Source organism: Passer montanus, unplaced genomic scaffold, assembly GCF_014805655.1.
Source record: "Passer montanus isolate IOZ18808 unplaced genomic scaffold, ASM1480565v1 scaffold18, whole genome shotgun sequence".
Taxonomy (NCBI): Eukaryota; Metazoa; Chordata; class Aves; order Passeriformes; family Passeridae; genus Passer; species Passer montanus.
In genome coordinates this window covers 8,470,630-8,495,022 of record NW_024365381.1, presented here as the reverse complement: position 1 = coordinate 8,495,022, position 24,393 = coordinate 8,470,630, and the positions used below count along the sequence as shown (strand labels likewise).

The 24,393-nt window shown below is 46.1% G+C and overlaps 1 protein-coding gene across 3 annotated transcripts in view; it reads right to left on the bottom strand.

The window, feature by feature from the left end:
• Positions 1–24,393, bottom strand: part of SMOC1 (SPARC related modular calcium binding 1) — a 166,714-nt gene that overhangs the window by 138,455 nt on the left and 3,866 nt on the right. Inside the window, exons 1-3 of one of the 3 annotated variants that reach the window (XM_039705087.1) lie at positions 22,448–22,581; positions 21,047–21,215; positions 15,375–15,470 (exon numbers count right to left, since the gene is read on the bottom strand). In XM_039705087.1, the coding sequence (XP_039561021.1) occupies positions 15,375–15,467 (93 nt within the window). In that variant the 5' untranslated portion in view covers positions 15,468–15,470; positions 21,047–21,215; positions 22,448–22,581. Of the gene's footprint in view, positions 1–15,374; positions 15,471–21,046; positions 21,216–22,447; positions 22,582–24,393 lie in introns of those variants that run through there. The other 2 variants (XM_039705085.1, XM_039705088.1) reach the window with 2 other exon arrangements.

Here is a 24,393-nt window from a genome sequence, read left to right as displayed (position 1 = left end):
AAGGGCTTTTTTTTGCCCATAGACAGGAGGGGGTAGCAGCTAATGAACTAGGAGAGTGCAAATTATCTCTGCAAAGCTGGGGCAAGTGTAATACACACTGGGGATAAAGCGGAGAGCAGGAAGAGAGAACACAGCTTATGGGGCTGATCAAGAAGACTTCCCAGGAGTGTGCTGAGCACCATCAGGCTCCAGTGCTTGCCATTTGCTTCCTCAGGTGTTAGGGCTACATAAAGCACTGACAAAGATGTGTTTCTTGTATCGCAAGGAAAACCTCAGAAAGGCAAAGTATATTCAGTATTTTCATACTGAAAAATACAAAAGGAGAAGGGGGAAAGGCTGCAGTCTGCTGAGAACAGTCGTCTGCTTCAAAACAAGGATGTCTCATGCAAATTGGTACTCCCATGAGCAGGCTTGTAGGGTTTACCCACCTCCCATTCACTTCACTGGATCAGTTCAAAGGAACACAGCCACATAAGAGACAGACATACATACATTTGTGTACAAGGACCCTGCTGTGTGTGTGTAGAAATGCCTCCCAAATACACACACCTGCTCTAGCAGCACAGCAGGTGGATGCCAGAGCCCCATGCATATGGCACCTCTGCCAAAACTGCTCCTTAGAAAACAAGAGTTCTCACAGAATGTGCCACTTGACTTAAAGAACAGACCTATTTGGAGGCATACCTATGGTCTCCTCAGAACTTGTAGATCTCTAATGTGTTCATTACAGTCTCTTCCTGATCCACACAGCCCATGAAACTCTGAGAAATGCTCTCAGGTTGCAGGAGGAACACACTCCCATGTCATTCCAGCATAGCCAAAGAGACTTCTCTTCCACAAACCTACTTAGTGACAATACCCATGTGGGTGCAGGGACTTGCTGGCAGCACAGGACCTGCCCCACTTTTGTGAAGAGCCTCCATTGCTTCTGGACTGTGCAAGTCCTCCCCAAAGTATGCACTATTTTTGTCTCAGGCCTACAACAAAGCTTTCAGAGTACTCTCCATTTACTAAAACAAGCTTTTGGTCAGGCATTATATTAGAACCCCAGGCCTTGCTTCACATTTGAGGTACAGAAAGAGTTTGTTCATGTGCCAGCTACCCAGTGGTGGAGCTTCCCTCCCCCAGAGAGACAGCCACTCCCCACTTATATGTGCAACACATCTTTTTTTTTACTAATGGTTGCCTCTCTGATACCTGAATCAGCCTGTAAGTCCCTTCTGGGCTCCAAAAAGCCCAGATAGGAAATCACTGCTAGGGGCACCCATGGGGCTGTCTCAGATGTGGCAGTACCAGCTGTGCCAGATACTGGCACTGATCTCTGGTCTGGCCCTAAATACCTATGCAAGCCATCAGGCCTGCTGTAAAATGTCCTTTCTCATTGACAGCAGTAATAATCAGTCTCCTGAATGTGACCCAAAGATGGAGATACATTGCCAGGCTCCATGCATCAAAGAAAATGTTGATTCTTCAGTAAGTTTAGTTGGTAGAGCAGAAGTGTATGCTGTCAGAGGACTGATCCTCGTACATTTTTCAGAAAACATTTTTCAGCCAAACTTTTTGCAACCATCCCAGCATGTGGCCACCAACACCTAACCACTAAAATTTTTGAGGCCAAGCATTGGCACCAGCCAAGGCTGCACAGCCCACCAGCTCCTTCATTGGCAAAACAGGTAAAACTGTGTGCACGACTGGAGTGGAGAAGCTGGGTGGAATCCTGGGTGTGCAGTCTTGGCTGGGAACTAGCCAAATACTTCACCTTTTATATATGCAAAGGAAGCCAAAGGTGCTCAAAATATGGAGAGAATGAGACTCTTTGGTGTGGTTAAAAGAGCTTTCTGTGCATTTCTATTATGAGATATTTTCAGATCTTTCAGCATCTTACTCTCTCTCTCTAAACATTACCTTCTCTTTTAAAAAATCCAATTTCTCTGGCTTTTTAAAGTAGGTAATATAAATTATGTTATTATTACCTAGGATACATAGCAGCCCAACATATTTGGGAAATAATTACAGGCCAAAATCTTGCCATGCAAACAGAGGTCAAACAGACTGTTTGTGCATAAAGAGCTCATATTCTCTAATAGGTTTAATCCAGCAGGAATTTAGTTTGCAAATGAAAATTTAAGGAGTGCTTCTGCTGCAATCCATTTGAAGCCTATGGATGAATACAAATCTAATGGGCACTCACAGCTAGGATAATCTCACTTAGTTTTGAAGGCAGAAAACTAAGGTAGACCCATTCCCCTCAGGTGTGGGTTACCTATTCATTTGTGGTCTCACAACAAGTTCTTTACCTTATTATAAATTTTGTGGTCCTCATGTCCAACACTCATGAGAGTCCATCTCATAAAGGATCTTTCCCCAGGCGCGCCAACCTCCAGGGCATAAAGAGCCCAGCAGTGCCTGGCAGAGGTCTGTGGCTGCCAGCTGGAGGTGAGCAGGTAGATGGCAGGAGGGTGAGAGCAGAGCTGCAGCAGCTGTCTCTCTTGGGAGCAAGCGGTGTGGCTGCAGGTGCTTCAGCTCACCCAGCACCCCTGAATGGAGAACACTTCTCCCTGCCCTTGGCTGGGCAGGAGGAACTGCTTCACTGGGGCTCAGCAGAGATGCAAAATTGGAGTGCTGAGGGAAGGGCAGAGACACAGACAACACCTCATGGGTGCTTTTGCCATTGGCTGCTTTCACGCCCTTTCCCCCAAGCCTCTCTCATAAGGACTTCAACTGTTCCCATGGCCAGCAATTTTGTTTGGGCAGGCATCCAGCATTGCTTAGCAGATCCAAAATGACACCTCACACATTCTTGAAGGTGTGAAAGAAACAACCAAGCTGAATCGTTTCACCACCCTCAGGGTACAAGAGGTGATACCATAGACTTGCCAAGGAACATGCAGGGACATCCACAAACATTTCACGACCACCTTCTTTGAGTCCGCTTTGTTATTAAACAGTCCTGCCTTTTGGCATTAGCTGGAAAGCAGAACATACAACTGCTCAGACAGGACCTCTGCCTTGGCTTTCTTGTCGTATATCCTCAAAAAGGCAAGACTTTTCAGTAACAAGTTGATTTATGTCATCCAATAAATATATTAATAGTCTTCATATGGATTATTTACGAGCAAATAATAACTCCACAGGTGGGAGGATGGGGCTAACACATGGGCACCAAACTGCCAGCTGGGCCATGGCCTGAGGTTGAGCTACCTGGAGGGAGTCTGGAAGCTAACAGGCAAGAAAGTGGATGTGACGTGGAAGCTGAATGTGAGAGGGAATATTGTGAGAAGCTGGCAAAGGGTACAGGTGGTGCTGTGAGGGCTGGCTGGATCCCTCATGTGGTTATGGGGAACGTGTGTGAGCAACAGCCGAACCACAAGACAGCTGGAGTGGAGCACTGGGGACATTCTGGGAAATGGGGCCTTGCCAGGCCAGCATGCCTGGTAGCCATACCTGTAAGAGCATATCAGCCTGAGATAGCCTGCTTAGCAGTATCAGAAATAGCAAACTCAAAAATGGATATATGGCATAACCAGGACTACAAGGGAAAACTAGTTAGGTGCAGGTTGTCTCTCTCAATTGAGGAATGGAAATGGAGATGCAGGGGTGGTAAAGAAAGAGTTCAAGGAACACAGAAATGGATAATAGGACACCCGATTCATGTCTGGGAGCATTTGTCAAGCAGCCCTATGCTTGACCACTGCAGCTGGAGCCAGCAATGAACCAAACTCTTTGTTTCTGACCATGCCAGCAGAGTCAGACCATCCCAGTCAGAGGACAGGGCTTAGCAGTGCAGGGAATTGGCTTTCACTAGCTGGACAGTCAGACTGAGCAACCCAGCAGAACCAGTTTGGTGCCTGTTCCAGAACAGATGGCATTAGTAGCCATCCACCACTGTGTAACAGCTAGGATTAAGTGGGTTTTTGGTTTTCAGTTCAATTAATACAGTTAAACTATTGGAACTAAAGAAGGTGCCTTGTTTACCTTCAAACTCATGGTCTACACCCAAGAAAAATATTTTCCAGGAAAACCATTTGCACTGAGAAATCAGTACTGCAAGTCCTCTGCCTTAGTGTAGGCACTGATTAGAAAATAAAAAATATGCAATAAGCCTTTCTGTGAAGTGATGCTTAAAAGTTCTGCAGGCACTCCCAGCAGAAGTTATAAATGCAGACTTCAAAAACTTGTCAGAAAAAAGCAAGTTACTCAGAATGTACTTCATCTGAGTATTGGCTGAACGCTTCATACAGATTTATTTTACTGAAATTACTCAACCCATCTCCAGCTTGAGAGAAATATATCTTGTCTGTAAGCTCTACAACATTTAATTATATCTCAGATCACCCACAAATCAGCAGAGGCTGTGCTTTTCAGAATTTCTCTGTATCGGTGTTGCCATACCACTGCATTTCTGTGCTGCAGCCAGACCAGCACTACTTGCAAGCAGACCAGCTAAGATAAGGTGATTAATGACCCCACAGAGAATAAGCTGTGAGATCTCTCACTGGCCTGAGTGAATTCACCCTCACAGCCTTTTCTCGATGTTCCCAAGTCTCCTCCCCCGGCAGATCCAGGGTTTATCCTCACCTGGTGCCAGTGGCTCTATTCACCCAGAGCTTCAGGTCTTCTTTCCTAGGGCAGACTGCTCCATCTCACTCTAGAGTTCCTGATTCTTGCCCCCTGCTGTAACCTGTTCTGAAGGCACCTTTGCTCCAGCCTCGCTACAAGGAAAATAAGTTACTTAGATTCTGTATCTACCAGCACTTTGGAAAATTCCAGTGTTGCCTGGGCACTGGCAGAGGGCTGAAAGCAGACAAGTTTTTTTGCTTAATGCTGTCTCACAGCACACAAACACATGCAAAGCTGGACTTTGTATATCGTCAAATTCATCAGATATGATAACCAATATCAACTGCAGAAGTGTTTGTGAGAAAGCTGGGGACTTTTAGCAGAGCTGGGCAAATGAGCCACCATTAAGAATTTTACACAATTTGAACTATTTATCCAATTGAGTCTTTATTTAATTTTAAGCAACATGCCTTTTTCCCCCTCTGAGATGTTTTTCCTCAGAGTTATTAAGATTTTTCAATATTGTTGCCTTGATTTCGGAGAAGAGTATATATCTCCTTTTGTCACATCAAGTCACATTTTCACATTAAAAAGAAAAGTCAGGCAACTAAGCTGATTTTCAGCTACATCTGCTTTTAGATCCGAGCTGTCCCCCTGGTTCACTAGTGGGATGGATCAGAAGTCATGGCCCAGGATGCTTGAGGGTCTTTATCAATAAACTGATAGGTCTGAAAAAGGGCACGTGATGTGAGGAAAAAGCACTTAGAAGAAGAGCTACAAGAACTGCACAATAACTTGGGACTAGCATCAGGAATTCTAATGTAAACAGTTCAGATTGTTGTGGGTAAGTCCATCACTCAACTCAGTCACAATGAGCTTGTATTCAAGAGTTTCTGCAGCCTAGAAGGGCAGCAGATCCTCCCACTTGCACCCCAACCCAACCAGCACCTTTACAAAGATCACAATGCCCCGGAGCCCAGCCCCATCATCATCACCCTGGCCAGGCCCAGACCCCATGCTTGGTACCACTGACAACAGCAGAACTGCCTCGAGAAGGGGTACATCACTGTATGGCTTCTAAACCTCCCCCCTTGCTCCAATTTCTCATGAAGCCTGAGAACCTCTGTATTAATTTGGCATCCTCACAAGAAAAGACAATTTGTTTCCACAGGAGCATATTTCACATGCAGCACCATGTTAAACACCTGGTGTGAGGATTCTATAAAATTTCAGACTAGAGCTATGGTCTTAAGTTTAACACAACTGACTGGGGACACACATCCTCACTTTCTTCAGCTGTCCCATTTTCACTGCGTGCAAATTACTGAGCTTCCCTTAGCCCCATCTCCTCCACGCCTGAGCTAACACAACTCAACATGGCCTTTCTGTAGGCTTGTACTGCATAAAGCCTGTGCCATTATTTCTTATTAATCTAGATATCCCTGGGTTTAATGGCAATCAAGTTTTGCCAGATTCTCACAATACTCCCTCTCGCATTCAGCTTTCCATGTCACATCCACTTTCTTGCCCATTAACAATTTAACTGAGCATACAGGCATTGCCAGGTTACTTTAGTGCTTAAGGAGTAACTTTCCCACATAGCCATTTGCTAGTTTCCAAAGATTTACCCCAGAAATCATCTCCAGTTGCCACAATCAGGACTAAAGGCATGACTTCCATGACCCAAGCACAGAAGTTCTCTGTTCTCTCAGCCTCACAACATGCTTTGGAGGCAGCTATGACCACTACCAGCCTTTTTTCAAAAGGATGATGAGCTAGTCTGTCATACAATTGTGAGTTACTAAGCAAAGGAAGCAGGTAATTTTCCAACAGCAACTAAGAGCAATTCTGAATTGGAGGTGGGATTTCTACACTTGCCTTTGTGGTTTCTGTGATGATGTTTCATGTCCTCCCCTCGCCACCTACTCCACCTCTCCAAGCCAAAACAGCCTAGGAAGAGGCTGATCCACTTTGCCACCCACACAGATACCTGCACTGCCAAACCAGCACCGATGGCCATGCCCTTTTTCATCACCAGGCCAGCAAGAATCCAACCTCACCTTCACATCCACAAGTATGTTTGCAATTAGAGTAACTTTTATTTTTGCTATATTATGTGAGACCCAAGTCTTTGGGCTGCAGTGGTCTAGGGAGCTCAAAGCTGTGAATCTCAGGAGACACCTACACAGCACTCCTGCCATGCTGCCCAAGTCACAAGGCAGGCAGGGAAAGGATTTCCAGCAAGGAAGAAAGAGCATAATGGAATCCAGCAGAAGCACTGGTATTTATGGTAGTCCTCATCAGGTTCCATCCTTCCCCTTGCATCACTCTTACAAGTAGGAAAAGATATCAGTAACCTTGTCTACTCTCTGCATGCAACTCCCTTGCTCGGATGCAGAAAGCCAGGCTGGCACAAGGAGCATAATTTAAGAGCATCTGACCTCAGGCTTGGTACATTGGGCCCATTGTACAACCCCCTGTCTGTATCACTGTACATATAGAGTACACAATTATGAAGCTGCATTTTTGCCCTCTGAACAACCTCCATATGATACCCAGGAGATATTCCCTGTTCTCAGCACTGTTGTGTCACTAACTTTCCTGGTTGTTTTGACTGTTTGTCTCTCAAGCTGTAGTGTCCAGAACTGGGAAAGCCACAGCCAAGAAAAGTCATTAATACAAATATCACTAATATTTATGAAGACACTCAAAGAAAAGTATTTCACAATGCATTATCTTGTTTTCCACATAGCTCAGTAAAGGCTAGAGTGCCTTAGACCTCTATTCTCCTTCGGCTCCCTTCCATTTTCCTGCAAGCAGCAAGGGCACCTCAGAGCAATGAGGATTTTCTGGCCCTTTAACAATCCCCTTGTCCGCCAGACTTCCTCCTTTCATAGCCCCCATATGCTCCCTCCCCTCTTCCCCAGGGCTAGTTAATATGTGCCAAATCCTGACACCCTGAATGGTTTCCCAACGCCGACACTAATCACGTTTTCGGGAGCAGGTCAGCAGTGAAGGAGCTGAAATTCGTGTGAAAAAGTCCCCGGGATGGCCCCGGTGCCTCACACCTGCATGCCCTATTCATCTGCACTGTTTACACATTGTCATCCACAATTAATTCTTTCCAGGGACGCTCCACTGCCTGCCCTCCCGTTGCACAGGGACCCCATTCTGAGCTGTTGTGTCTGTTAAATTGAGCATGGGGTGCTGCGATTAAATTAAGTTTTGTGGCACTCTCTCTTTCTCTCCCTCCCTTCTCTTCTCTTTTCTCTCCATTAATAACGATGCCTGATGGAAGATTGCTGGCACTGGAGTAAAGAAGTAATTACAGGCACTAAAAGTAGGGAAAGAAAAGTTTCTGTGTGGAAATGTGAATAGAGACATCTTTTCTGGCTAGCCGACATTTCTCTCAGCGCGAGGTGGGAACCACAGCCGTGTGCAATTCCAGGGTACAAGCAGGAGAAAGGAGAGGAGGGCATGGGGGCACACATGATGATCTCCCATAGAGCAAACTGCCAACATTTGGATCTGTGAGTGTCTCTAGCCACTGGCTTGAATATAGGTTTCCTTCAGCAAATGACATTCTCATCTTCTACTACAGCCACCTTTGTACATAAACATAGCATATGCTGCCTGGTTGCTCCTTTCACAAAGTGCCATCCCCAAAGGCACACAGAGAAATTCCCTGGCTAACAGACTGGCAAGTCACCTCCTCACACAGGCACACTCCTGCACTGTTGTGTAAAACATGGAATAAGAATTGCTCACTGGAGATCAGGAGGAAAACAAGAGGACAGGAATTCGACCAGCTTCTGCAAAACCTCAAGGCAGCAGCTCTTTTTGCCAAGTATTTTGCTCATGCATGAAGTAGACAACTGGTTTTTATTACTGGGACCTCTTCAAAGTTGAAGAGCCATTTTTGCTGAAAACAGAAATGTGCAGCTTTCCAAGCAAGTGGAGCTGTGTGGATTTGGCTTACATCTTTGTTCAGCTACTTGCAGGACTCGCTACCACAACAAACTGCAGTCCCACAGCATAGCACACGAAATGTCCCCTTGGTAAGAAGGGCAGAGCTCAGACTCTTCCAGCCAGCAGCCTGCATTAGAGCTACAGCCAAACTAAAGAGTAGCCTCGGCTTGCTCATGTCAGCCATACACCAAAAAAACCCACCAAAGAACAAAAAACAAACAAACCCAGAAAAAGAAAAACACCTGAAAATTGCCTGAAGGAAAGTTCTGAGGCCCCAATATCCAAGACACACATGAAACATTACAAAATTAATTGACTACAAGCACAGTCTTTTAAGGCTTGGCAAATAGCAGCCTCTCTGATTTTTATCCTATGCAAGAAAATTGCCCCTGCAAGACAAAAATCTTTATGTTGGCAATTAAAGAAACAGCCTCCTCCTAAACACCATTGTAAAATATTGTTGCATGTGTGTAGGAAACCTGCTGGATGTAAAGCACGTGCTACATCCCCCTCTAGTGCTGAACTACTACAGAATAACAACCTAATGTTGCTACTGCTTTCTTCAAGTGGAGCAGAGACCTTTCTGCAGCAATCCATAATTAAACTCCATAAAAAACCTGAAGGACAGTTACCACATGAGAAGGCACCTTTAGGGGATGATTGCTCTACAGAAGATACATTCACAGGGGCTGAAAAATCCAGGAGTCCATAAAATTAACAAGATTTTAATACTTCCTAAATACCAGTGTGAATCCAGGACAAATTTGTTTCATTTAGCAAGTCTCCTTATTCATTCCTTATTCATTCTGTACTTCCTCTTAAAAACTAGGGAGCTGTACACATCACACACATGATCAACACCTATCCCATGGCATCACAGGTCTTCAGTGCTTCATACCAAGCACCTGGGCAAAACAGCCCCACCCTGAGCACCAGCTAGAATTACTACCCTCCCAGTGATCCTCCACCACAGCAGCCATGGTCTTGCAGGCCTTATTCAGGTAAGGAGCCTGGCTGAGCCAGGCAGGCAGCACCAGCTTTCTGTATTCCATTGCATTATCCTGCCTCACCTACAAGGACCATCAGGCCTGACACCAAGGGTGTACCAGCCCTACAGGTCTGCAAGGTGCATGACAGCTTGCACCAAAATCACGCTAACTGCGAATCTTAGTTCTCAAGCATGCATGGCAGTGTGTGCTGCATGTCCCAGACTCTCCCGTGCTGAGGTGGCCAGTCTACATTTACCTTGTGTCCCTCTGTGCAGGAGTCATCAGCAGGAGAGGGAGAAAGCCACGGAGCTGACAGGCATCAGGGAAAGTCAGAACCAAAGAAGGCCCTGGGGGCTGGAGAGAGCAGAAGCAGGCTGGCTTCAGCAGCTTGCCTGGCTCAGGCTGGGTAGAGCTCAGGATTCACAGCCAGCCTGGGCAACAGATATTGGCCTAGCTGGCAGCCTCAAGTGCATGTGAGAACACAGCAGTACACCACAACACCAGCACCATGCTACTCACCCCATCCTTCCTCATCAGCTGACAGAGCCTGCTTACACAGTCCTTCCAACCTGATACTACAGGCACAGAGAACACGTTTAATCAAAAGGCCTCTGCGGCCTTCTGGCAAAAACACCATCACTCAGCAGAGTGGTGCAGCTGAGGCTCCTGTACCAGCCAGCCGTGTTTCACCACCAGCTGCAAGCACTCTCTGTCTCCTCTTTTTATTCAGCCTTTAGGAGAAGTAAACTCAATCCTTCTTTCCAGGTGGGTGAAACTTGCCAAAGAACAGCTGAACATAGGTCTTTATAATGGAGGTGTTTGAGTAACCTCAATGGCAGGTGTTGAGAGCAGCCCTGCCTATGAAAACTTGAGCTGAAGGCTCTTGATTTAAATTATTTTCCTGAAGCAGAACTATTAGTGCTCTTAGTAATATAACTGTTACAAAACCTGCAAGCTGCCTACCATCCCTTCCTCCTATTGAAAAAATGAGAGTGGAGGATGTTCAGCAAATGATACTACTAGCCCAGTTAATAAACAATTCACAAAATTATGCACTGTTTTGAAGTGCTCTATAAACATATATTAATCAATCATTAAATAATTAAGATAACTCTCTGTTCTTTTTCTCTGGCACTCCCAAGTTGATGGATGTTCCTATAGCAACAGAGGAGCAGGACTGAGGGCAGGAGGAAGGCAGGGCTCAGAGGCAATGCTAGCACAGGACCTTTGCTCTCCAGCCCTCCAAAAGTCACACAGGGCAAGCGGAAGGGGGCTGCGAGAGGTGACATGCAGGAAGGAGGCTTTCAATTTTAATGGAAATTCTAACGATGACAGTCTATGCAAATAGGTACATGAAAGAGGAGAGGAAACAGGCCGGGGGAAGGGGGAGAGAAATTAACCCTGGTTCAGATTTCAAAGCAGAGCCAGGAATAATTTCTGCAGCTAAGAATAGTTGCAGTGCATCTTGTTCTCACTGGGCTCGAGCCTTGCATAATCCTTAGACTCGGGGTCTGAAATTTCAGCTGGGAGGGGGAGGGAGGCCAGACTGCACAGTCCAGGAAACGTGGCTGTCCAGTCTGCAGCTCCATCACCTTTATGATTCCTTTGTGTCACCAAAAAGCACTCTTTAACAAAGGAGCTGTCCTTCTGCTTTTGCAGGGCCCTTGCAGTTGTTTTGCAAATGAGATTGCTTGACTGGTGAGCAAAATCAGAGATCTTTTGAAGCTGTTGCCCAGGAAAGGGGGAGGGCAAGGAGTTCAATTATCCCTCACAGTAAGTAGTAGGATCTGCTTCATCCTATAAAGAGCTGTTGAGAATGAACCAAAGCAACTTCTGAACTGACTTTCATGTAAATTTCATAAGAAATCCCAGGAAGACCTTAGACCCACCTGCAGAAAAGAGCAGAGTCTGCTGGATTCCCAGGAGACACTCCTGTCCCTATTGCAGCCTCCTCACCTCTCTTGGGGACCCAGCCCCAGCCAGCCCCCAAACAGGCAAATGGGGTTTTTAGCTTGTTGGGAAATCTGCTGAACCAACACCAAAGGGCAGCTCCTCCACTACATCCAGCCTGTAGACCTTCTGGAGCTTATTGGTGTAGATCACATCAACACCTAACAGTTTCTGCAACACACAAAGTGCCTGTGGGAAGACAGGGATGCTGCTGACAAGAAATGATGTTTTGTTGCAGTGAACTGGAACCGAGCACTTTGCTTCAACTGCCACATTTTTTTTTCATTTCAGCTGAGTTCAGCATGGAAAGGAACTTTCCCGAAAAGGCCTCTTTTTTTGGTTTTTTTTGGTTTTTTTTTTTTCCCTGTGCTTGGGGCTTGTGGCTGAGCACTCACTGAGAACAACGTGGACCTTGCCCAAGCTTTATGGGAGCCGGGCAGAGCTCCCAAGAGCACAGCCCAGAGGAGAGAATGGGACCCAAACACAAGGAAAGGCACTGCCTGTTTTAATGTTAAGCAGACTTGAAACTAAACATTTCATGTCAGCTCAACAAATTGAAACAAAACATTCCTACCTCAGAAATGTCAAAATGCTTCACTTTGATCCAAAAAAATGTCAAAACAGAACAGGGAAACATTTCTGAATATGACTGTTATAATTCCAGGAAACAATTTTTCCTAATTTTTGCCCCAGTTTGTTCTGTTCTGAAAAACAGAAATTCAAAATTTCATAAAGCTGTAGTTAGAGCCATTTATCACAGGAGGGACCAGTACTGCCTGTACATGGTTGTGTGTGTGAGCACTGTCACCCCCACACACAGCACATCCACCATGCCTTTCAGTGGCAACTCCAGGACTCTCTCAGGGCTGGTTTCACCACCAAAGAGCTGCCAGACCTCCAGCCCCGTGACCAGAGAATATCCTTCAGTCTGTAGGAGGTCCCACATGCCTGGGAATACTAGTAACAAGTGCACTGTCAAACACAGGTGGTGGCTGTCCACAAGGTACCTTAAAACAGGGTGTTTAGGGCTGGCACAGCCATCTCTACCATCACCACAGGGTTCACACACAACCCAGTTTAGAGTCCTCCTGCTCTCCTCCAGGGCAGACCCAGGGTTTGGTCTGACTAATTTCAGACCTCATAGTTTGGTGCTGATGTGAATAGCAAGAAACTGGTTTGAATAATCTCCTGTTTTGGGAACAAGTGTTAAAACCAGCATGTACTTAAAAAAAAAAAAAGAGGGAAGGGTGTAGGAATTTCACAGCTTCAGCATAATTTGACCTGTGATGTTAATTTATATTGCTGAGGATCCCCTCCCCTGAGCATAATTAAGAACATGCTAATATGGAGAAAGATGACATGCTCCTAATCATGCAGTGCATGCCCAAGGTGGATCCATGTATCTACTTTCACCTCAGTAAGTGTAATCCTAACACTGCATCCAGTAACAGTCTGATGACTTTGTATGGACTCTCCTACAGTGTTCTTGCTGTCCAGCTGAGGGCTACAAATATGGCTGGCTGTGTCACTGGCCCCTTAGAGAAAGTGCTCCCAGGAGTTCTCTGTGCCAAGTAACAGCTAAACCAGGGAATAAAATCTTCCCCTGTGCTCCCTCTCTGCCCACCAAAGCTTTTTAGCTGTTCTGTTTCCCATTTGCTTAGGATAGCCTTCTTCTTTCAAAAAGTTATAAGGCATTCTAAAATATCTTTGTACATTTATTTTTCACAGTCTTTCAGTGTTGACTTCCTCTCCATGACATATCTTAGAGTCCCCTGGTCCTTGTTCCTGTCAGCTGAGGACACTGTAAGGGGTCCCCTGTGGCTCTCTTGCATTGGTGGGATCACTGACATGGCCAGATTAGCCACATACACCTTAGCCCTCTAGACCAAACTGGCCATGACCGAGACTCTAAGCTCCTCTCCTGCCAGACTCTCAGCACCCATTGCCTCAGTCTCCCTGCTATAGACCAGTCATTCCCTGATACCTTCACCTGGGGGAATTTTCTATATCTTGGTCTCTTCCTTACTGAGGGAAAAAAACCTTCTTTTAAATATTTCCCAGCTGGCATTTCTGCAAAAGCAGCACCTATCATCATCCCTGGACATACATTGTTGCACCAGAAGATATATTTCTCTTTTTTTTAATAAATAACGCATAATAATATTTCATTCTGCTAATTCTCTGATTCTCTAACACTTCCAAGCTCATTCATCCTCTAAGCAAGATTGTTGCACCAGAAGATATATTTCTCTTTTTTTTTATAAATAACGCATAATAATATTCCATTCTGCTAATTCTCTGATTCTCTCCAACACTTCCAAATTCATTCACCCTCTAAGCAAATAAAAATAAACTGCAGGGACAATTCATATTGCATCTACAGCTGAACACTCTCTTGCACTCCATGGCTGCCCAAACAGTACCCTCTGGACTCTTTCCCCGTGGGTTGGCAGCAGCTCAGGTCTTACAGGCTCTCTGAGGCTTGTATCTGATGCAAAATCAGTTTCTTGCTGAGACGTTGCAGTTTCTTCACAAGGCTCCTGCAAAAGGCTAAAAGAACTTGCAGAAGACTTTATCCATCACAGGGCAGTCCCGGGCTGCAGGAGGAGAGTGGATCTGAGATGGGCTGCCTTCCAGGTGATGATTGCAGCCACCTCCTAGAAACAGCTTGCAGCAGCCTTGCCAATTGCTGGGTTTCACCCTTAAATATAGGAAGGTTTTAGGCTTTATACGATGAAGATGAGTAAGAGATCTTCCTTGTAGGGACAGAAGTGTACTGACACTTCAAGGAAGCAGTATACCCCCTTAGAGAACCAAGGTATGCATTGTTTAAAAATAGAATATAATAAGATAAAGAATAACCACAGGAAGAGAAAAAATGGTGCATAGGTTAGGTTCCAAAAGTCTCCTCAGTGAAGCTTCAGATGTTGCCATCATCCCCCTTGAAAATTATTTCAAGACTGTACTATTATATAGATCTTGAGTGTGGCTGTTACCATGGGCACATATCTAATCAAATGGGGCCTAATTATGTGTATTACCCAATCTGGCATTTGGGAACACTTCAGTGATGATACTTTTTCTTGTCTGACAAATAACATGATTATTCAGTAAGCTGCATATGTTTTAATGTTGACTTTTTGTTCTTTGATAAGAAACTGTCTAGCTAACCAAAAGTGCTTTTCACTTGCAAAGTCATAGCCATTAGCAACCAAATTCAATTAATTACATTTGATAAGCTAATAAATATATTTAGGACATTTTGTGCTATGCTTAGTCACCTTTAGAAAACACTTCATCATTAGTCACCAAAAAATGAAGTGTTCTCTTTTTTCCAAGGATGAGAGCACTTAAAAAATTTAAGTTTAACATTATAAATTACAATGCTATTTGCTTTAAAAATAGATTTTAAAATTGATGCTTGACTTCAGCTTCAAGACTGAAAACAGATTCTTTATATATGTCTTGGATTTATAGGAGAAGCAAGGAATATTTCAGAATCATGTCAGGAAAAAAAGTTGGTGATGCTCATTCTGATGGCCTCACTATATTAAAAATGTGTTCTCCCACCCTGCTACAATGCCCCCCAACACAAGTAGAAGGCAAGATTTTTTCCTGTAACACCCACAGAAGAGGATACGGCCAGCAGAAGGACAGTGGGACGGGTAGTGACAGAGGCTACAAAGCTGGGCCATGTTTTAAATAATCTGTGACAATGAGCTGGGAGACAAGACAGGAGCCTGACAGGCTTGGGTCAAGGTCCTGGGGAAAGGAGCAATCCCACCTGCGCATAGAGCAACACACTTTCCTTCTCTGTCTTTCTGCTAATTGGACTTGGCTAGTTTTCTTATAACTATATTTAGGAAAAGGACAGAGAAAGACCCCTCTGAAATTGTGTTGTTTTACCTTCAATCCCCATGACACCCACACAGCTGCTGGAAGGACACATGGTTGGGAGAACCTGCCAGTTAGAGCAGCCTCTTTCTTCCCCTCTTCCATGCCCTGAAATGATAATGAGAGAAGAACGAGACCTTGTAAATCACGAGGTGACCAGATGCACATCACCTTCTGCGCTTTTCTTCCCGTGACAAGGATTCCTCAAGCCTGCAAGAGAGAAATATGCAAAGTGCAGAGTTGAGTACAGGAATGAAACAAACCCCTGAGCTGCAGGAGGAACTGCAGCTGAGCTGCAGAATAGAACAGAAAACCACCCAAACTGGAGGTGTCCCATCAAGACTAGCAGTAAAAAGAGTCTCTACCAGAGTCAGCAAGGAGTAGGTCAGACCATGACAAGACAGAAGTACTTGGCAGGATGAGCCATGTGACGTCCAGATGAGAGATCACTGATACCAGCACAAGTTGTGGCAGGTTGGCTTAGGCACAATTCTTTTAGAAACCCATTGGTGAACACAGCTGCTGATCTTTTGTAGCCCCAGTGTGAATGTATCAAAGACCTCCAGTTGACCACTATCTTCAGCACTAGGTGGTCTGTAAGGGCATGACTTACCTGGTGCTGAGCACTCCTGCTCCAGCTGCTCAATTAGCTTGGGACTGAGCTGGTACAATTGGAGTGTGTATGGCTGCCACTCTTAACACTTTAGGTTACAGTATTAAATGCCATTTAGGTAAAATTGAAGTGTCAGTAATAAACCACAAAAGAGTAGTTGGAATACGGGTATCCTAGCTACAGATGGGAGTATATAATTCAATTCTGGTTGTCATCTGATTCAGCCAGCAGACTCTGCAAATCCATTTTGAAGTTCCCGGCTTCAGTTACTCTGTGACACCAGGCACCACACGGCCTCCTTCCCTCCCCCAGCACCCCACATCATTAAAAGTAATTAAACTCTTGTCCTGTGGTGTCCAGGTGTCACAAGACACCTGGTAAGTCTCACCTCTAACTACCCCCTTGGCTGTGCTGGAATAGCAGCACTGCAGATGCTGCCTGTGGGGCTCACTCCGCTCCCACCAAAGTGCTGGGTGAGCTGCTGGTGGGGCACCCCCAGCTCTGCCTGGCTTTCCTGGGCACAGTAGGGAGCTGCAAGTTAATCAGCAGTGCCCCAGAGCAGGTCAGCACACCCAGCTATCTGTGTTTGCCCGTGTTTGTCATTTTCCATCAGCTTCCATTTTCCTCCAAATCTCTTTGGTGTACCAATTAATCCAGAGGGTTTTCATTTACTCAGGCCGTCCAAATCAGCAACACACGAATACCCCCCACAATCACTGCCAACAGCTCATAATACATTTTAACTGCTCCTTGGCCTTTGATGTGTTAGCCTTCTGGGCAGCATTATCATTACCCTTTATATACCTCTGTGGGTGAATGCAGTGCTGCACATGCTACACGCAACGGGTTTGCTTGTGCCTGAAATAAAGCACATTGTCCTAAGAACCTGCAAGAATTGTGCCCTCTTTGCTAGCAAAACGCTGAACAAATACGAATAACATCCTGGGTTATGGAGAGCTTATTTTGAAACTGGATGAACAAATAGAGGGAGGAACAGGACAAACCAAATATGTGCTTCCTAGAGAGAAGCTTTAGTGGGAGAAAAGAGTATGGTCTGGAAGTGTGGCCATCATGCAAGGGGAAGCAGGTAGTGTGCCATGCAGATGTGCACGTGCTGGAAGTACATATGGAATGGAATACATCATTCCAGCTGAAGTATCAGATGCAGGCAAATTCAGGAAAATATAAAGAGAAAAATTTAGGAAGGCAGGATTATTGTGGTCCCAGACTGGGGCATTCTTCACAACTTAGGAGGCATTTATGGTTTTGAGGTCTCTTGTAATTGAAATAGTTATGTCTGTGTTTCTCAGGGAATATAAATCAGTGTGGGTGGCACCAGGCTGACAATTTGGAAGAGCGCTCAGCCCAGCTGGGAAAATGTGAAAACAGTCAGAGCCCTGAAAGATTAGTTAGAGGTGGCATGGGTTAGCTAAGGTTGGTTCCACAGGACCCACACGTTTCACAGGTGCTTACAATAGAGGGGTGGAGAAACAAGCTGTGTGTAATAAGATTTTTTTGTGGGAAATGATGGATATACAATGTTAATATGGGAGCACCATATTAACGTAAGAGTCCACAAGCCCAGCCAGTGAGGGAGGGCATCCAGCCTGTAGCCTCTGAAGTTTTCTATTTGTCTTTCCAATTCTCTTACCAAAGGTAATAAATTTGTCCCCCAGTCTCCACAGTTGCCCTCTAGCTTTAAAAACAAAGTGCTGCTCATTGTTGCCCTCCTTTATCCAGAGGGCTGTTTTTTGTTGTTTTTTTTTTTTTTTTAATAAATTCAAATAATAACTTCCCCATTTGCAGGCATAATTCTGTAAAGGATGGGCTGGTCCATGCCCATGCAGCACAGACCTTGTTAAAGTGAGTATGGCCAGCCTCCAGATCCTCCAGCTCTGCAAGGGGCTCATACTATATTAAATTAGGACTAGCTTAGAAAGCTGGGAGGCAGCAAGAGGCTGCTTGCAGCATGTTGGTGTCCCTAAAACAGGAATGAGCCCTTCCCCACTTCCCCTGAAAGCACGTGGGGGATAAATAGATCACAGAGAAGAGCTATTGAAACGTGTCTGGGGGAGGCCTGGTTTCAAGCAGGGCATGGGACACTGAACAATAGCTGCCATTTTGAAGCAGCTAGAGCCCAGAGTGCTCTTGAGGAGGTGACAGAAAATGCTGTCACAGGGTATGAGCCTTGCTTGTGAAATAAATGGCCCCTGAGAGCTCGTTGTGCAATGGCTGCTGACGTGCAAAGCCAGCGCTGAAAAACATCAACTGTGCTTTCTAAAAATATGAAAAAGCAGTGCCCAAGGGAGGTGGCTTGGGAAGGGAGAAGCAGAGGGAAGAGCCCAGCAGTGTCACTGTATCCCTGCAGGATTTCTGGGAAGGCACTATGCCTTTCTGTGCCTTGCTGAGAGCAGGGTCACACTGCGGCCCTGCTCAGAGGAGTCACCAGCCATGCAAACAAGCCCCTGGAGGAAAGAGCCCCTGTCCTTCATGAGTCCTCAGGGAAGATCACATCCCTACAGCAAGCTTTGCAGGTGGGAGATAATTCTTCAAGCCAAGCTGTTCACACCCTGGCTGCAACTGAGAGGGGGCAAGGGGTGCTCCTGCCCCTGGTGAGCTCCCTGGACCTTCCCCACCAGGACAGCAGGCTGCAAGACCTTGGAGAGGTTTTGCTGCCCTGCACATCTCAAGGATGTGGCCAGACAAAACAAGGCAGGGCAGCCCAGCCTCTGCCACTGGGGGAACCCTGGTTGCTGTCACCACCTTTGGCTGCCCTTCCAAGCCCCTGGATACGGGGGAGGCTCCTCAGCTGCAGGAGAGGCTGGCCAAGAAAAAGGTGCAGAAAGAGTTAAAGCTAGAAATTAAAATTCCCAGCAGAAAAATATGATCTGGGGAGAGAAAAGCATCCTTCCCAGCACTGCCAACTCCACATACTCAAAAATTTTGCATCAGGCTCCAGAGAATCACAGCTTTAAAACTGCAAGGCATTTTGTTCTGTTTTTTACAGAAAATTATAAACATTTGAGCTTTCCTACTTGCACTCTGGCTTCCTGAAGTTTATGATCACATTTTCAAACTTTTCTGCAAATCCCTGAGGGTTACAAACTTCTTTTTTTTAACAAAATAAAATTGAGTAGCTCACCTAATGCCCACACCTTTGTGCCACACAACAAAGATCAAAAGACTTACAGTAAAATGAGGAGTATAGGAAACACTGGAGATCTCAAGAATGAACACCCTGCAGTCTAAGTCTCGTCATTTTTCTCCAGGGTTGCACAAAACAATATTAAGATGTTTTAACTTATATCACATTGCTTAAGTATTTTATTTGTCAGCACGAAGAACAGGTTTTCAGTATCATTTTGGTTCCAATAATAATGTTGCTTGCAGCCAAGCACTGCAGGAAAGATAAAACTGAGGCTACTCTCCCCATATTAGGGGCCAGAGGAGCACACAGTTTCCAGGACCCTATGGTTTGCTCAACACTGCTGCTGCTCATGGAGCAGGGAAGGCTGTTAAATATCATCCAGTGTCAAGCCCAGACTGGCCTTCCATCTGTAGCCTGATCCATACAGAAAGTCTTGACCAAAAGGGGCAGGTGGGTGCTGAAAGAACTGCTGCATGTCTTAGAGAGAGACCTGTGTCACAGAGCAGGTAGACTGTGGGAAATACATCAGCCAGAAAAGAGGTCAGTGATCCTCCAAGATTAAAGGCTGATCTGAGTGTGAACTTGCTATCATGCCTGTTGAAAGGATTTGGCATGTAACAGCCTGATTATCGATTGCTGTCCTTAAGAGAATGTGATCCTCTCCTTTGCACTGATCCTGTTAGCTTTATTTACCATAACACTTGCTGAAACATCCTCTCACAGAGATAATGGTTTCCTTTGGTTGCTGTCAGAATGAACAAATGGAAACAAAAACACTCTGCTAATAGTTGTGTCCTACACTAATTAATTAAAGCAAGACAAAAGCACTGCACTGCTGGGTTTGGCTTGCCATTGCCTGGGTGCCTGGAGAGGCCCCAAGCACAGGGGCTGACCACAGGAATACCAATAACACAGCAGTGCCTACTACACAAGCTTTCCACCAGCCCAGAAACGCAGCAAAACATTCAGGAGGAATAGCAATATGTTTGGCACCCAGACTGGGATCCAGCCACCCAGAGGCTGCTGTTCTAGACAGACCTCAGCCCACATGGGCCTAAGGAGTTGCCAAAGATGGCAGATGGGTAAAGTACACAAATAAGCAAAGGGTTTTCAACAGTCCTCTTGAAATTTTTGTGGCACATCTGCACCATGCAAAAAAGCCAATAGCTCAGTCCAGGCAGGCAGTAACAGGGTTTTAGCAGGATGGTGGAAGAGAGGCAGAAATTGGCTTGCCTGCGTCTTACAGCACAATGCAAGAAAGGAAATAAGTCCAGCTCTCTTGCCCTGCAAGTGAAGACCATAAATTCTGCACATCCTGCCTCTTCAGACTGAATCAGGGTCCAGTCACCACAAGTACAAAGTAAATGAAGTGCACAAATCCAAACTAAAAAGCAGTGGCAGAGCCACAGCACTGAGCACTCACAGAGCTCACACTGTAAACAAACAGGTCCCCATATCCAAGTGCTGCTGAACACACAGACACTTATTTAAGATTTCTCTGCTGATGGACTGTGGATCACAAGAGCTTGGCCAGCAGTCCAGGACTATCCAGGCCCTGGGGAGGTGGCTTCAGGTGCCCCTTAGCTGTGGTGCTGCCTTGTGAATCCCTGCTGTCCTCCATGCCCACTTGGGGTGCTCCCTTGGTCTGGATCCCTCAGGACACCCCAGTGAGTGTCCTGTGAGTGCATGCATAAGGGTCTCAGACTCTTTCATTAATCCTTGGCTATTCCTGAACACCTTATTTCTTACTTTCCATTTTCCTAACCATCTCCTGTATTAAATCTTCATATTCATTATGTAGGAAGAAGGATTAGTGCATGTCATGAACTGAGCAGTTTAAAGCTATGACGTCAGAACTTGAGCACAACCTAGCAAATGAAATAATTTAAAATATAAGCTTTGATACAAAATAAGCACACTCACCTCAGCTGAAGGTGCAATTGCCTTTTGTAGGTGTACAGCATCTACAGATGGAAGTTAGGCAAACAAGTGGGCAACCTTCTGCTGCCCACAGCAGCTCTCACAAGCTCATGCCAAAGAGGTTTCTCACATGACTCAGAGAGAGCACTGAATTTTCTCTAAAGTTATCACCCTGCAAAGGTCAAATAACAGTAGCCAATGTTCATTTCTCCTCTGAAGCTAAGAGCAATAGTCAAGGCTATACAGACTGGAGACAGGTTTAGGGAAATATCCTGCTGACAGCTTTTTATCAAAGTTACAAGAAAACTTAAGCTGTCCAATTTTTTCTGAAGCTGTCTTTGACATCTGGTCCCTAAAGAAATGAAACATTCAAGATTAACTAGAACCACTAATTGCATAGTAAATAACTAACTACAATGGACAATAAAATTATCTCTTCCTACAGAGAAAAATAAGCATCACAGACATGAACAGACTTCCTTCTGTAGAGTTTTTCATTAAAAATCTGCCCTTGAGGTGAACTTGCTTCAACACCACACTGACACCCTTCCTGCAGGCAGAGGTAGGAAAAACAGAGACACCCTTTGTATCTGGGAATATGGGATGCCCCCAGTGCTCCCCTCAACCCATCAGCAGGGGGGTTTCTGCCCCAGACCTGCACCTTGCTTCCCACCAAGGGACAACAGTCTTTGCCATGTATCATCACATTGGCCACTGCTACAGGTTCCTCAGGGAAACAAAATCTATCAGAGCAGCCAGAAGTCCATGGCAACTGGGCTTTCCTACCATAAACACAACCCTTCTCCAGAGCTCTCTGTCTGGAGTAACTTAAAATCCCTTAGGGTGGTATCACCAGTGGAAGGATGGAGTAGGACCCTTCCCACCCACCTAGGTCCTTAAGTAATTCCCAGGGCTGACGGAAAGCCTCGCTCTAGAAATTGAGAGGGAATATTCAATACTGGTATGATAGAAATGTTGGTCTAAATGACTGAAGCACCTCACACCCTCAGGAGCATCATTTCTTTCTACAGTTTCCTACATTGCTCAGGGTAAAAACAATGCCTACCTGCCCAGCAAACTCAAATTTAAAACAATCTGACAGAGAAGAGGCATCAGAGCAAGCTTCTTTTTCACTGCTGAAAAATTGGGGCATGCTCTGGCTGACATTGCCGAGACCACCCTGGGTCTCCAGCTGAGACAAAGCCCTCAGCCACAGCTGGAACAAGCCATGACAAGCCATGATTGTCTCTGCAGAAACTCTCCTTGTTCCATTCCCACTCCAGCATAGTGCCCGCGTGTGGGCAGGGCTGTGGTGGGCAAAGTGCCTCAAAATCACACAGAAATGAGCAAACTGATTAGCCAAGCACATAACAGTACAGTTCTCCCTGTTTTCACAACTCTTACCTGAGCAAAATGTGGGCACCAGAGGTCAAAGATACATCTTGTACTGTGGGCCAACAGTGTGAAATGTGACATAAATCAAGCACCACTGCTCCTGCCAGGCACATCCGCTGAAACAGGGCCTTTGGGCAGCCACTGGACTGAGCTCAGGTTATGTTAAATTCTAAAAACACAGGAGAGATGATGATCCCTGCTGCAAATTAAGAAATTGGACTTCAGCCTCCTACCACTGAAAGGGGCACATAAGCCATTTTGTATTTATCAGATGAATTTATGAAGCTGCATTATGAAAGTATGAAGCATTAACTCCTTCCAAAAAAAAAAAATCCACAACACAGCTCATTTTGAGCTCCAACAGGAAGTCTGCAAAGTCGTATACATTTTCTTATTCTTTTTTTAAACACTTTCTTCAATGCCTCCGGCTTGCTGAGCATCGCTTGGTGCCTGCTGCGTTAGACCGTACCTGTGAATTTGGAGTGTCTGAGCCCGTGAAGGCGATCGAAGCAGACTTTGGGCGGTGTGCTCTCCTCGCCGGCCATGCGACCACTGCCCTCCAGCGGCACGGGCCGGGCCGGGCCCGCCGCGGCTCCGGGGCCTGCGCTGCGCCGGGCGCGGCTGCTGCAGCTCCCCTCAGCTGGCACGGGAAGGCGGGGAGCGCTGTAGGAGCACCTGGGAGCTCACCTTTCAGGAGCTGCGCCCTTCCAGGGAGTGGCCAAAGGAAGGAAAAGGCGCGCTTTGCCCAGGGGCTCCCCTGAAGCAAGGCCGGTACTTGGGCCGCGGGTCAGCCAGAGCGTGGCCGTGCACACCGGGCCCGCTGCCCTGGCAGTGGGAGAGCTGCTCCTCCAGCCTTCCCTCAGCCTTCCCACCGCCAGCGGCGAGCAGCAGCTTCACAGCTGAGATACAGCTCCTTGGCCACACTGAAATGCAAACTCCCAGCTTTGGTGCCCATGTCAAATAAGTAAATGTCCCACTCCTTCCTCCAGCCTTCCCTCAGCCATCCCACCGCCCAGGTCCTGCCAAGGGGAGCAGCAGCTTCACAGCTGAGATACAGCTCCTCGGCCACACTGAAATGCAAACTCCCAGCTCTGTGCCCACGTCAAATAAGTAAATGTCCAAGCATGAACCAGGGTGAAATAATGATCCTAATTTACTCTGCTTTCTTCTACCAGTCTCTTCCTTGGCTCCTGTGGTTTTTCCTCCATTAACTACCAGGAACCAGTAGGAACGCTTGAACAATGAACAACTAGCAGGCTTTTTTAAAATTATTAGAGTCATTTAAACAGTCCTGAAAAGGGTGAGAATGTTGGAACATTGTCATTTTAAAAGCCTGAGCTACACTGAGTTTAGGGGAAGAGGAGGTGCTGCTGAAGCAGTAGCACTTTATAAGCACTTAATTGTTTGGCTTGACTCTTTCTGTGCTTCTCACAAAATTCAGCACACAGCGGAAAGGCAAACATGGTGAAAAACAAGCATTTCTTCTGGAAGGCTGGGGATTCACAGGGGAAAAAATCCTGAAGAGAAGGATAAAGAATTGCTGTGGGCTTTGCTCCTGCACTTAATTCTTAGGGATCTTGCCCATGTGCTACTTGGGCAGCCCTTGCTGGTGCCTGGTAGTCTTGCAGATGCCTACAGAAGATGAAAATGCACACAGTGCTGCAGGCCTCCTCACCCCACCTGCTCAGCCAGAGCCCAGCAGCGAGCCAAGGCACTACTGTGCCACCACAGTGACACAGGGGGCTCAAGGCACCCCCTGTGACTTACTGGAGGGCCCCTTGTCCCCAGGAATGGCAGTGTGGTGCTCACAAAGGTGTAGGAAAAGCCGTGGGCATGGATGTGCAGAGCCACTGAGAGCCACAGGCACTGCTCTTTCCCATCCGATGGGGATGCCCGTGCTGGCCTCCTGAGCTGTTGTTGGTGCTTTTCCGGCCTGGCTGCCAGCCTGGAAAACA